The 13,608-nt window shown below is 51.8% G+C and overlaps 6 protein-coding genes across 6 annotated transcripts; 3 read left to right on the forward strand and 3 right to left on the reverse strand.

The window, feature by feature from the left end:
* Positions 1-245: 245 nt before the first annotated feature.
* MRS44_014198 (uncharacterized protein) lies at positions 246-2,047 on the reverse strand (the record flags this gene model as incomplete). Its single annotated transcript, XM_065618316.1, has 4 exons — positions 246-1,222; positions 1,282-1,704; positions 1,769-1,878; positions 1,935-2,047. 4 exons carry the CDS (start codon positions 2,045-2,047, stop codon positions 246-248), a joined length of 1,623 nt encoding a protein of 540 aa, XP_065474388.1.
* Positions 2,048-2,823: 776 nt separating this feature from the next.
* On the reverse strand, positions 2,824-3,816 carry MRS44_014199 (uncharacterized protein; the record flags this gene model as incomplete). The annotated part of the gene is made up of 3 exons (XM_046272288.2): positions 2,824-3,215; positions 3,280-3,659; positions 3,722-3,816. 3 exons carry the CDS (start codon positions 3,814-3,816, stop codon positions 2,824-2,826), a joined length of 867 nt encoding a protein of 288 aa, XP_046127636.2.
* A 468-nt stretch (positions 3,817-4,284) lies between these two features.
* On the forward strand, positions 4,285-6,704 carry MRS44_014200 (uncharacterized protein; the record flags this gene model as incomplete). Its single annotated transcript, XM_065618317.1, has 5 exons — positions 4,285-4,472; positions 4,531-4,616; positions 4,688-5,170; positions 5,219-5,736; positions 5,787-6,704. The coding sequence occupies 5 exons, from the start codon at positions 4,285-4,287 to the stop codon at positions 6,702-6,704; spliced, it is 2,193 nt and encodes a 730-aa protein (XP_065474389.1).
* A 340-nt stretch (positions 6,705-7,044) lies between these two features.
* Positions 7,045-9,126, forward strand: MRS44_014201 (uncharacterized protein; the record flags this gene model as incomplete). The annotated part of the gene is made up of 3 exons (XM_065618318.1): positions 7,045-7,124; positions 7,193-8,952; positions 8,999-9,126. The coding sequence occupies 3 exons, from the start codon at positions 7,045-7,047 to the stop codon at positions 9,124-9,126; spliced, it is 1,968 nt and encodes a 655-aa protein (XP_065474390.1).
* Positions 9,127-9,302: 176 nt separating this feature from the next.
* On the reverse strand, positions 9,303-10,202 carry MRS44_014202 (uncharacterized protein; the record flags this gene model as incomplete). Its single annotated transcript, XM_046277369.2, has 1 exon — positions 9,303-10,202. One exon carries the CDS (start codon positions 10,200-10,202, stop codon positions 9,303-9,305), a length of 900 nt encoding a protein of 299 aa, XP_046127638.2.
* Positions 10,203-11,264: 1,062 nt separating this feature from the next.
* Positions 11,265-12,890, forward strand: MRS44_014203 (uncharacterized protein; the record flags this gene model as incomplete). The annotated part of the gene is made up of 5 exons (XM_046271431.2): positions 11,265-11,467; positions 11,521-11,606; positions 11,661-12,247; positions 12,304-12,396; positions 12,450-12,890. 5 exons carry the CDS (start codon positions 11,265-11,267, stop codon positions 12,888-12,890), a joined length of 1,410 nt encoding a protein of 469 aa, XP_046127639.1.
* Positions 12,891-13,608: the final 718 nt, after the last annotated feature.

Consider the following 13,608-nt stretch of genomic DNA (forward strand, 5'->3'; position numbering starts at 1 on the left):
AGTTATATTGGATTATCCCAAGATGAGCTTGAGGCTAAAGACGAGATATAGGAAGAGTTACCGCACTCTTCGATGAGGGAAGGAAAATTTCTGTCACGTTTCTGATCTGACCTTTGGCCTTTTTATGTTCAAGAAGTAGTTCATGGCAGGTTAATAATTGTTCTCTCGAGTAGTAAGAGATGTATTTGAGCTAAGTGCCTAGGCTTTCAAAACCGTTGCTGCAGACGACGCCTTCTAAAGCTATGTCACTTCGCCCTTCTCTCCTTAAACTCCTTACCGAAGTCTCTAACCCTCGGCCCAATCCTATCAGGTTGGTTACCCCCTATTTCTCCATCATCGCCTTCCTCCAACGAGACCAGCGCGTCCGCGTATGGCTCCCACCCTTGACTATTCCCAAAGTCAATCGCCACTGTTGGCCTCCCACTCTGAGGCTGAAGGACAGATATCTTGTACTCCTCTGTTTGCAGCTGAAAGAGTTTGAGGCAGGGACATGACACTATCCTAGCCTTCAGACAATATTTCTTTAGGAGGAAATCTTGCGTGCCCATTGCGTAGTGAACCCCAACACCCGCGCTTATCAGTGTCATATCAAAGTCCTCGCCGTGACAGTTGGAGAATTCATAAGCTCCAAGCGTCACGCCTTGACGAGATGAATGACCTGGAAAGTTGATAGTCCCATTCTGCGGTAGGGAAATAGTTGTGGGCAACTCGGTCGACCTGATGGACACAAGAAAGGCGCCTGCAGCTTCTTCGGCGTCACAAGGGCGGATATGAAGCGTTTCGGATTTTGTTCCGCTTGGCGTTGAGTGTCTGCCTGGTCGTTGTGACGGCTTGTCTCTCCTAAGCGAGCTGTGTTTCCCTCTCCGGGAGCGCGGCAAGGGCGATAGGGGTGGAGTTATAGGGCCTGCAGTGGTAGTGGGATAATGTTGGTGTCCCGTTGGCTTAATGAGATTCTTGCCGGCAACATTGTCCCAAAACTCCTTGGCAAGCGCCGGGTACAATTCTTGATATGCCTTGACTTTGACTAGCCAGTCAGCCTCATAGATGTTGCTCCTCTTGCTCACATCCTCGAAGAAGTCGTATAGTTCGAGAAGGAGGTGCAACGGAGTGTTGACATTAGGAGGGAAGGGCAGCCTATCGGACGTGGAGCTGTCTGGTGGTTGGATATTGACAAAAGCCGGTACGTTGCTTCTTCTTGCGGCGCCGAGAGCTATACACAGGGCTTTCTTTGGGGGTTAAAGACCGGTTTGAATCGGTGCAGGAGAGACTGGATGAACTCACCAGTGACGGTGAGGTCGTTGTCGTTCACCAGTTCAATCACGTTCCAGCCACACTTCTTCAACTTGGAAACGTCAACGCTAGGACCCGGAGTGCCATAGATGCCATCGTAGATAACGCAGAGGTTACTTAGCCTCCAGCAGCCGGCGAGGGCGATTGTCTCAAGAACGCCGCCTTGCTGAAACCTAGCATCGTCAATAACACACCAAATCATGTTATCCAACAGTTCCAAGCCCGGCTTGTTGTAGAGCATTGCCAAGTTCTTCATTGCAATTGCCTGGCCGATGGCATTCGAGATCGCCTGAGTTGAATGACATGGCGAAGCTGACGTTCTGGAAAGGACGCTGGCAAGTCTAATCGGGTCGACGGTGAGGTTCTTAGCCGCAATGAGATGCCCAAATAAGTCCTGCCATTTGCTATTATAGCCTATGGATAAATGTTAGACTTGGGAAGTAAGTACGCTGGAGGTGGCACTGAGAACGAGACGCACGTCCTGATGTGACTAACCGATCACGGTTGAAATAACGACTGTTGCCCAGTCCATATCGCATCACATACTTAAAGAGGGCAATTCCGATAGAGGCCTTAAGCCTGGCAGATCTACATGGTTGTTTAGATAAATGACATGCCATCGCCTGTTTTCTGGTGAGACTTACTCACAGTCTCCTTCCGACTTGGAGACAAAACCAGTAAGCAGCTGTGATACACGGTCGAGTTGCCGAGGATCGCGACAGAAACCTCCGGAACTATGATGCATCGTATGATTCATGGTGGGAGGACAAATGGACTGTGCGTAGGCAGTGATGAAGAGTGGACTCATGAATCCTGTGGGTCTGCTGCTTCATCTATCTATTCATTCTATAAGCTATTGTATCTCCTATTCATCAAACTGGTTGAGCCTACCCCCTGCCCTGGCTCGCCAGTTGTCATTTTTGAGTTTCAACTCGCTAATTGCTTTCATTATACTTGGACTTTGGCTGATTCGAACAACATTGCCGAGAAGCAGGGGATGGGCCTCGCTTCGAGGTGGACTCGCAACGAGGCCGGGCGGTAGTCGAGCTCGGATGCGTGCTAATGACGGGTCCTAGTCGGGGCCCAAATTTGGGGTCCAGTTCGCTGCGTTTAGAAGCCAAAATTGACCACAGCTGTCTCGTTCCAGCGAGGTGGCTGCTTTGAGGCAGCTTTGGCCAGGCGGGAGACTCCAGTCTATGAGATGATTGATTATAAACCCTCCTGAGTGAGAAATGGAGGAGATCTTGGGGGAGTTAAGGCCCACTCTTGTCATTGATGAGGTCTCCAAAAGAGCGCATCAGCCGTTAAGATGCATAGACTCTACCAAAATCTCACAGCATTCGTTTTTAAATAGCGATCACCGAAAGTGTTGTACTCTTGACACTTATGTGTTCTTTGTTATGGTTGAAGTCGGCCCTCAATGGGATAACTGAGCCAGAAGACCGTACTCTTGACACAGGCCTTAAATATAAGTCAAGCCAATAGAAATTTTAGTTACGTCGATTTATCATTGCCTAAACGATTTCAAATATTCTATGCTTTCCCACTGCTTCCGCAGATATCCATCCACCGCTCAACCTCAGCCTGAAGTACACCCATGCCATGGTCCATGAGCTGCATCAGCGGCTCCTGGGCATGCTCTCTCACGTAGACGTTCCAGACCTCCAAGATGAGTTTGTTAATATTTAGTTTGACCGCACCGTGCTGAATGCAACGCTGCATAATCTCGGGTGCAAAGTCGTTGGTGCCATGGAGCGCCATCACCACTCGTCTGTCGATCTGACTGTTGACCCTGGACAGTCGGTCAAAGTCGAGTTGGGGCCCAGCTGGACCATAGTCGCCGTGGATATTACCTATGCTCGGTGCAAGAAGGTCAATCTCAGCAGCCAGAAAGTCCTCGACCTCCTCAGGTGTAGTAAATAGTGCTGGCGACAAATTAGTCATCAGTTTCAAGGATCCTCCTTAATTGTAACCTCGATATCGCCTCACCTTCTAGAGAGCCCGTGTCTGCAATACCCTCCTCTCCTCCGTTAATGCGCCCGCTCTCAGCCTCGACGGCAATGCCGCGATCATGGCAAACCCTCGTCAAAACCTTTGTCTTTTCCAAGTTCTCATCATGATCGTAATGACTCATGTCCACCATGATAGAGTCAAATGGCAAGGTTGCAGCAATATCTCGGATTTGAGCTTCATCTTGTGCATGGTCCAGATGCAACGAAAGCGGAACAGTTGCCGACTTGACTGCTGCCGCTGCTGCCCATGCTAGAGTCGGCAGTTGGCTGACGGTTGAGGGGAAGAGTTGAAGGATGAGAGGTGACCTCTTGGCCTCGGCAGCGCGGACAAGCGCTGTCAGGTGCTCGATATTGTAACTATACAAGACATATTTCAAGTGAGAACAATGCATATCTAAGTTCAATAGAGCAGTACCCACCAAATTATGGCCAAGACTCCATACTTGCCCTCAGTTGCTGAGCGGAGGATTTGCAGGGTGCGGTTTCGCTTCTGAACATCCATCCAGGATTCCATTTTGCGGTAAGCTTTTCATTGATCACGGATGAATGGAAGAGCGATTGAATCTCCAGTTACTCTCTGATATAATACTGACAAGGATCAAACATCTATGGCTTCCATACTACTCGACCTCGCTTAGTGGCAAGCCAAGGTGGGGCTGTCCTCGAGACGAGGCCATCATGGACTCGAAGCGAGGGCGACCGAAGCGAGGTCCACGACCTCTCACACCAGTTAAGCCATCTGGTCTACTCGGATATGCTACACGGCAATAATTCCCACTGGAATCGAGCTCAGGCTCGTCTCGAAGTTGGGAAGTCCCAGCATCAACAGATTGAACGACTACAACTTGTCTTGGACGAACAATGAATGCGATGCAACGTCCCAGTATATCTAAGGGCAGACAGCTCGTGATGAATCTCTAGCTTTCACTTCATAAGCACATCTCATTACCAACAACAAGGACTCTACACTTATCGCGACATCATGGCTCCTACACTGGAACTTTACGAGAGGGCTGCCGTTGACAAGATCCCTACCAAGTCCCTCCCCACCAATGGCACCAGCGTCGTTGGCCTTCAGCTCGAGAGTCCAGAGAAACATGACAGAGTGTTGAAGGTTTTTAGAGCGTTCATCGCAGATCTCTGCCAGCAATTCAATGGTGGACACCCTGGGTAAGCGACCTTTGTTTGTTCATTCTGTTCACATCACTGATTAACTTGACTTCTTCAGGTCCGCTATGGGCATGGCAGCAATTGGCATCGCCCTCTACAAGTATGTCATGAGGTACTCTCCCAACAACTGCGAGTACTTTAACCGTGACCGCTTCGTACTGTCTAATGGCATGTCGTTTCTACCAATTCACGATGAATCACGCTGACCAACCAAGGGCATGCCTGCTTATGGCAATACCTCTTCATGCACCTCGTCGGTGTCAAGAGCATGACCCTCGAGCAGCTCAAATCATATCACTCAACAAAAACTGATTCACTCTGCCCCGGCCATCCTGAAATCGAGAATGAAGGTGTCGAAGTCACCACGGGTCCCCTCGGCCAAGGAGTCGCCAACGCCGTCGGCCTCGCCATGGCCACCAAGAACCTGGCTGCCACATACAACAAGCCAGGATACGATCTGGTGAATAACATGACGTGGTGCATGATTGGTGATGCCTGTCTTCAGGAAGGTGTTGGTCTCGAAGCAGTGTCTCTCGCCGGTCATTGGAGACTCAATAACCTCTGCATTATTTACGACAACAACTCAATCACTTGTGATGGCACAGCGGATGTTGCCAACACCGAGGATATCAATGCCAAGATGAGGGCTACTGGGTGGAATGTACTGGATGTGCTTGACGGAGACTCGAATGTTGCTGGTAAGTTCCAAGCTGTCCTTACCGAATTAAACGTTAACCCATGATTAGCCATCGTCAACGCCCTCGTCGCAGCTCGATCAAGCGACAAGCCCACCTTTATCAACATTCGCACAACCATCGGTTTCGGGTCTTCCAAGGCTGGCAACGCAAAGACACACGGAGCTGCTCTCGGGGTTGACGACGTGGCCAGCATCAAGAAGTCGTTCGACCTCGACCCAAACGAGCATTTCCACATACCACAAGACGTCTATGACATATTCGCAGATGTTCGCACCCGTGGCGATGCCTACGAAGCCGAGTGGCAAGAGACTGTGCAGAGGTACAAGAAGGAAGATCCTGTGCTGGGGACAGAGTTCGGTCTCCGTGTTGCTGGAAAGATGCCCGACGACTGGACAAAGTGCATCCCCGAGAAGTCAGAGCTTCCAACGGAACCCACGGCATCGCGAAAGTCTGCGGGAATTGTGACCAACATCCTTGGAGAGAGGATCAAGTCCTTCTTGGTTGGCACTGCGGATCTTACCCCTTCGTGCAATGTGGCCTTTAACAACAAGGTCGACTTCCAATCGGTAAATATGAAGAACAAGAATTTTTGCGGCAACTACTAACGCACGACTAGCCCGATCTTCGAACTGCTTGTGGTCTGAACGGAAACTATAGTGGCCGCTACATCCACTACGGCATCCGCGAGCACGCCATGTGTGCCATTTCCAACGGCCTCGCTGCGTTCAACAAGGGTACTTTTATTCCCATGACGAGTTCGTTCTTCATGTTTTACCTCTACGCCGCCCCGGCTGTCCGAATGGCAGCCCTCCAGGGACTCCAGCAGATCCACATCGCTACCCACGACAGTATCGGCACCGGCGAGGATGGGCCAACGCATCAGCCGATCGCCCTTCCAGCTCTCTACCGTGCTATGCCGAACACCCTGTACATCCGTCCATGCGATTCGGAGGAGGCTGCAGGTGCTTTTGTGGCCGCTATCCAAGCCACCGAGACGCCAACCATCATTTCTCTGTCTCGGCAGAACCTGACTCAATTCCCCCAGCACTCTTCGCGCGAGGGCGTGAGCCTGGGCGCATACGTCTTTGTCGAGGCTGACGGCGATGATTTCGACGTGACCCTAATCGGAGTTGGTTCCGAGATGGGTCTGACGATGCAGGCTAAGGATCTGCTTCTCAAAGAGTACGGCATCAAGTCAAGAGTAGTCTCTTTCCCCTGTCCCAGACTCTTTGAGCAACAATCACGACAGTACAAGCAATCAGTCCTGAAGCCTCGCTCCGGAAAGCCGACTGTCGTTATCGAAGCATATGCTGCGAACGGATGGGAGCGGTATGCCGATGCGTCGATATCTATGAGGCGATTTGGAAAGAGTCTTCCATCCAAGGCGGCGTACGAGTATTTCGGATTCCAGCCTGATAACGTTGCGACAAAGGTCAAGGATCTAGTAGAGGAGGTCAAGAGAGATGGTATTGAGATACTGAGGGGTGATTTCAGGGATCTCAATGGAAGCTTGGGCGTTGGTTTTGAGCATTAAGAAAGTTGGTCTGTGTTGTTTGTTATTGTATTTCACTGTTTCAAGTGTGTCTCAATCAACTCGATGCAAATTCACAACATGCACCAAATCACTCATTTTGACTTTTGCAATGGTAGAACTCGGACTACCTCGTCACTTGATGAGATTCCCAACATGAGAGACGCCTCGGATATCAACTTCCTTTCATGGATCATCTCCACGGGGAACAAGGATCTTAGTTCGGTGGAGAAATGCGGGGTAATTCAACGTTGGACGGCGTGGACGGCTCGTTTGAGGCCATGTCAATAAATGGAGCTGGTGCCCTCGAGACGAGACCCAGACTGTTTGCCATCCGTCATCAATGAACGCCCACAACACCCCCAGACGATCTCGTCGCAACAGACCGTCTCGAGCTCGCGGTTTGAGGACTTCGACAGGTTGGTAGGTATTCGCTCACTTACCCTCAACTAGTTAACGTCGGCATTGTTCCCGCTGACACTGGCCCATAGTCTCACTTGCAGAAAGAGACGCGTCAAGTGTGATGAAGGCAAACCCAGATGTGTCCAGTGCTCGAAATCGGATCGAGATTGTCGCTATGCGCAGCCGAGCGACTCAGACCAAGCAGTCCGAGATGTCTCCGAGGCCGCCGGGTTGCGCGAGAATGCTGTCCATGAAGTGTCTTGCAGCGGGGACAGTCCGAGCGCCACTCAAGGGACGGTCGACACTGAGAATCCTCAGCCCAGGATCGAAGGAGGCTACCAAGATACCTTCTCAGCCCCTGTTGAGGCTTCCATCACATTCCAGCTCCATGACTCCATCGACATATCCCAAGATGACCATCCAGAGACGAGTAGTGGTGATGGACATCTACCCAACGTAGACTTTGCGTTTGCTGCCTCTCCACTAGCCAGGAGCCAGGTCTCGCTGCTCAACATCTCGCCGTTCGAATGGTACGACCTGCTTGCGCAAGATGCCATCTCCCAGATTCAGCGATGGAACGATACCTCGAATGGTGAACCACGGTGGAACTTTGACGAGAGCACACTCTCTCGTCGACAGTCGCCGGCCCCAATATCTACGGATGCTGACTCGCACGCCCATCACCGTCACGATGATATTCTCGGGACTTCTCTGGTCGACCATGGCCTGGCGGGCAAACCATGGAACACGGCTGAGAGCATTGAGCTCTCGCCAGAAGACCTTGGTTTCTTTCGCTACTACACTGAGATCGTTGGGCCGATCCTCGATCTATTCGATCAAGCGCGCCATTTCACTAATGTCGTGCCTCATCTCGCCCTGCGGAATTCGGGGCTGTTGAAGGCCATACTTGCAGTCGCAGCCAAGCACATGTCTCTTGGTCTCAAATCCAGGAAGCGACATGGTGATGGCGAAAGCACGAGCGAGAACAACTCGTCGTCGCCAGAAGCAACAAGTAGTAGTCAACCACAGGAGCACGGTCAAACTCCAGCGCACATGGCCACCCAGTACTACTACGAGACCCTCCAGTATCTCTCCCAGACCCTACTTTATCCCTCTTACGCCAAATCCCACGAAATCTTGGCCACGGCCATAATGATCAGCACATACGAAATGTTTGACGCCGACGGAACCTCGATGAGCGGAAATTGGGAACGGCACCTGCGTGGGGCATTCTGGATACAGCGTTCCCAGGATAACGACGGCGAGTCCATTGACGGCTTGAGGCGGGCTGTGTGGTGGGCATGGCTTCGACAAGACATCTGGGCAGCGTTCCGGGCAGGGAGGCCAACTCTCACGATATGGCGACCCTGGAAGAGACTCGAGGATCTTGATTCTGATGAGCTCGCCACGAGAATGGTCTACATCTGTGCCAAGTGCGTAGAGTTTGCCGCTCTAGACAAGACTTCGCCCGACCAAGATATACGACAGAGGATTGAACATGGCAACAGACTTCTCCAGGCACTTGAAGACTGGCATCGCGTTCTTCCCAGTTCGTACAAGCCGGTCACTTTCATAACAAAGCCAGATCAACCATCCTCAGCATCCAAGTCTCAGGCAAAGTTCCAGCCCATCTGGTTTCATCCGCCCAACCACGCCGGCGCAATGCAGATGTACCATTTCGCAAAGGCTGTTGTTTTGCTGAACCAGCCTACAACGGGCGGTCTCAACGCATATCGCCAGCGACAGAAGTGTCTCAACGAGAGCCTTCACATGGTCTGTGGGATTGCCAACGCCTGTCGAGAGGGGGAACCTGCCATGGCGTTTGTCAATGTCCAGGCCATATTTGCTGGTAAGCACTCCTTTAATGAATCATGCTATTATACTGACGGTTCAAGTCGGCCAATGCGTTCAGATGCCAGAGAAGCAGGCCGAACTACTCGATACGTTGGACAGGATGCTGGATATTAGCAAGTTTCCTGCTTCAGGGCTCGTGGAGGAGCTAAAGAGTGTTTGGCAGGAATAAAACTCCACGTTGCGATTGTTAATGAGTTAACATGAAGCTTTGCCTGTCCAGTCGAGGATTTAGGGAATGCTGATCCATCAAGTCCTTCGGGTTCGGGTTCAAATAATAAATGATTCTTCTGGACAAACTCATAATATTCCTTCTATCTTATACTTCTATTGTCTGCTTCTAACACTTCACCAAGCCCCTACAATTCCAGCAACCGGAATATCGATGCCCGTCGTATAGGAAGCACCGTCAGAGAGCAAGTAGACGTACGCACCCCCCAGCTCCTTTGGATCAGCCAATCTCGGCATGCCGCCATAGTACTGCATCTTGAGACCCCAATCCGGCGTCTGGTCCACAAAGTATGTCATGGCCGTCTTGACGAAGCCAGGCGAGATCGAGTTGACGCGGATCCCGTGCTTGGCCCACTCCATGGCTAGTGTGTGCGTCATGTTTCGCACGGCACCCTTGGTGGCTCCGTAGGGAGCTGAGGGTGCCGCACGGTTGGGGCGGTACGAGGTCATGGATGCCGTGAAGACGATGGAGCCCTTGATCCCCAGCTCGATGAACCGCCGTGCGACGGTTGTAGCGCAGAAGTAGGCTCCAAACACATTGAGGTTGAACAGCTTGTCCAGCTGGGCCCGGTCAAAGTCAAGCGCTGGTTGATGCTTTGTCATTCCGGCATTGGCGACGAGGCCATGGATGGCACCTCGCTTGGAGATGATGGCATCGATGGCCGAGGTGATACTCTCCTCAGAGGTGACATCGCAGTTGATATAGCCAAGGCGCTTCGGGTTGGCGGCCTGCACAGCGAGGAACTCGTCGCCGGGCTCGAAGAGGTCGAGGCTAAAGACGGCGGCGGCTTCGTTCGCTAGACAGACCTCTGCGATGCCCAGGCCGATACCCCTGTTGGCACCCGTGATGGCAATGACCTTGTCCTTCAGTGTGATTCTCCAGTCATGGTCAGGGCCTGGCTGGGTATTGAGAAACGTCGAAGAGGTCTCGGCGGCGGCGTCTGGTGTTGCTGCTGCTGAAGGGGCGTTACCGTTGGTAGGGACGGCGGTAGGGGTATCGAGTGCGCTGGGAGACATTGTAGACTGTGATTATGTGTGATTTGTTCTGGAGTGCTTGACTTGAACCTGGAGTCTTGTGTGTCACCAGTCGTAGGATGGTGTTTAATGATTAAGGGAACAAGACTGAATGCCCCCCGTCTCATTCTTATGCCCAGAATAGAATAGCACATTGGCCACAGAAACAATGAATCGATCGAGTATCTGGGTGGAGATGGTATGATGCACCTAATCGACAATACCCGAGGCCACCGAGACGAGGCCACCGAGACGAGCCAGCGTTACATGGTCTTGACGCCTCTGGACCAGTGTGGCTAACAGACCGACAGACCTAGACCGGCCCTTTCGGTCTGTCGGTCTGGGTTTGTCGGGGCTCCCGGTCTGTCGGTCTAGGTCTGTCTGGGTTAGCAACCTGGTCGGTCTAGGTCTGATTAACTGATGCCCTCATTGGCTACCTTTGCCATGCCCCACTTAATTTGGCACTGCGAACTCCGACCCGCAAAAGAGTGGGGGTGGTACGGGTGCGTTAAGGCTGAGTCGGCCAATGGGAGCCCTGGAAGCCCCTAACCCAGACCAACTCAGACCACCCAATCCGACCAGCAGCTTCGGTCTGTCGGTCTGATGACAATTGCCGGTCGGTCGGTCTGCGGTCTGAAGATGGTCTGTCAGACGGTCTGTCAGACGGTCGGTCTGTTAGCCACACTGCTCTGGACCTCGCAACGAGGCGTCCATGCTCGCTTCGAGGCCACGTTCGTTTCGGCGCCATCCTCGCGCCCACGCCGGGCGTCCCCGATCGTACCAGCTTTACCGTTAGTTCATGTCAACGTTAGACTACCCCATACCCCATGGGGAATTGGTTACCCGTCCCCGCATTGTTATTGATTCTCCTCAAGCGCAATATCCGTCGCTCCGGTCAGAAAAAATTTGGTTCTGCATGCGTAAGATGATCTATAAGTCTGTCAGATGCCACGACGACTCTCGCCGTGTTCAAATGGCATCAACTACATGCTTGAGAATCACTTTATCGACAATTCTTTGATCGCAGCGTCTCAATTCTCACTATCCTTTCAACCCCAACACAACATGGCGGCCGATAGAACCAGCACCGAGGCCGTCGACCAGAAGGATTATCTTGAAAGTCCCGGCCAAGTTGCTGAACATGTCGAAGTCACCCAAGACATTAGCTGGACTGCGGAGGAGGAGAAAAAGCTCGTCCGCAAGATTGATCTATTTCTCTTGCCCAATGTTTGGCTCATGTACCTGCTGTCTTACATGGATCGAACCAAGTGAGTCGTGGTGAGCTTTCAGCAAGACAAAAGTGTCTCTAACCATGGAATAGCATCGGAAACGCGAAGATCGCCGGCATGGCCGATGACCTTGAACTCACCTCGTCTCAGTATAGCATCATTCTAGTCGTCTTCTTTGGTAGGTCCCTCGAGTAGTGATCACAGGGCCAATTTGCTAACACGGCACACACAGTTGGCTATGTCATTTTCGAACCGCCGTCCAACATGATCCTAGTCCGAACCCGCCCATCGCTATATCTTCCTGCAATCATGATTGTCTGGGGCGTTCTGACATGCATCATGTCTGTCGTTCAGAGCTATCGTCATCTGATCATCCTCCGAGTCTTTGTCGGTGTCATGGAATCAGGCTTCGCCCCCGGAATCCTCCTCATCTTCTCATCCTGGTATAAAAGAGGCGAACAGTCAAAGCGATTCGCCGTCTTCATGTCCGCCGCGATTCTTTCCGGGGCTTTTGGTGGTCTTCTCGCAGGCGCAATCACCGGTGGTCTTGAGGGTGCTCACGGAATCCGGGGATGGCGCTGGCTTTTCATCGTCGAGGGAGTGGCCACCATTGGTTGGGCTATCGTTGCCGCGTTTCTACTCCTTGACTTTCCAGCGAATACCAAGCACCTTACGGACCGCGAGCGAGCCATCGCCATTGCTAGACTGCAGGAAGATAGCGTTACTGTGAGGGGTGAGGGTGAAAAAGTCGGCAAGATGCAGTCCTTCATGCTCGCTTTGCGGGACTGGCGGACTTGGGGTTTCATCTTCGGCTACATGGTAAGCTCCTCTCGTGATGGTACATCTTCCATTAGCACACTGCTTACTCTGTTTAGGTCATCGTTGGCTCCTCGACTTTGTCCTACTTCTACCCGACTCTGGTCCACGGCCTTGGCTACACCAGCACTGTTCAAGCACAGTACATGACGGTAAGACGACATTCGTTGTCTGTGCCGCGAATTAGCTAATCAGCTTCAACTAGGTTCCCATTTATGCCGTAGCATTCGTCTGCACCGCCGTGAGTGGCTACTTTGCCGATAAGATCTCCAACTACCGCGGTCTCGTCATCGCCGGCTGGCTCAGCTTCTCCATGATAACATCCATTGCGGTTTGCGTGGTCTACGACTTCACGGCTCGATACGCCCTATTAGTTCTCATGGCTGCAGGCCTCTGGGCTTCCAATGCCATATCCCTGAGCTTCGCGTCCTCGACGTTTGGGTCAATGGACGCCGAGGTTCGAGCTGTTGCGCTGGCGCTCATGAACGCTCTGGGCAACCTCGCGCAGATTTACGGCGCGTACCTGTTTCCTTCTGACGATGCACCGAAGTATCTCATGGGCTTTGGGGTTATTTCTGGAATGCTGGGTTTTGGTGTTTGCGTCTACATTGTCATGCATGTTCTTGTCCGACGGTGGAAGCCATAAGCATGAAATGGTGTCCAACCTTGTCTTAAACGATGGTGGTGTCTGGGTTGTTATTCCTTTTGGGTGATTGAAGCAGTTAATTCGGCTAAGTCTTCATGGAAGACAAGAATAGACTCATCCATGAACCGACATTGAGGCAGTGAGGGCTACACTCAAGGGGCGTGCATGTCAAGAACGTGATCTACTCGACTGGGCTTTATACGGTCTGGAGAAATACTAACTATGACATAGGGTAAGAGGTCGTGATTCGTCTGCTTGGACTCGTCTCCAGAATCGTCATCCGAATTAGGAACTAGCCGAATCAAGGGGATCTAGGCAGACGCTTGCAGGGTTATGTTGCATTATGAGACAAGGGGTGGTCTCAGCCCTGATCCTTCTGCCTTGGCAGTTCGCTCACATCAGAAACTTGACAGCTGGACAATTGGTTGAATTGCTGCTTGGCAGGAACGATCCATTAACTCGTCTGTACCCCAATGTGAACAGTTGCTACAGATAGTTATCTTTCGTGCCTGGATCGCCCTTGGTGTGGATATTCGGCAAACCTGCTCCTTGCATTTGTGAGCTGGCAGCGTATCATTGCAACCCCTAATCCTTGCAGGCGCCAGCCCCTTGTATAAAAAGAATCTCCACTCGTCATTACTAAGGTATTTTAACGTCATATCCCACGGATCATCTCCACGGAAGCCTGTTCGCGTGGTGTTTGAAGATCACCGCCCTC

Source organism: Fusarium solani (genome assembly GCF_023522795.1).
Source record: "Fusarium solani strain SB1 chromosome Unknown bctg00000010, whole genome shotgun sequence".
NCBI classification, from domain to species: Eukaryota; Fungi; Ascomycota; class Sordariomycetes; order Hypocreales; family Nectriaceae; genus Fusarium; species Fusarium solani.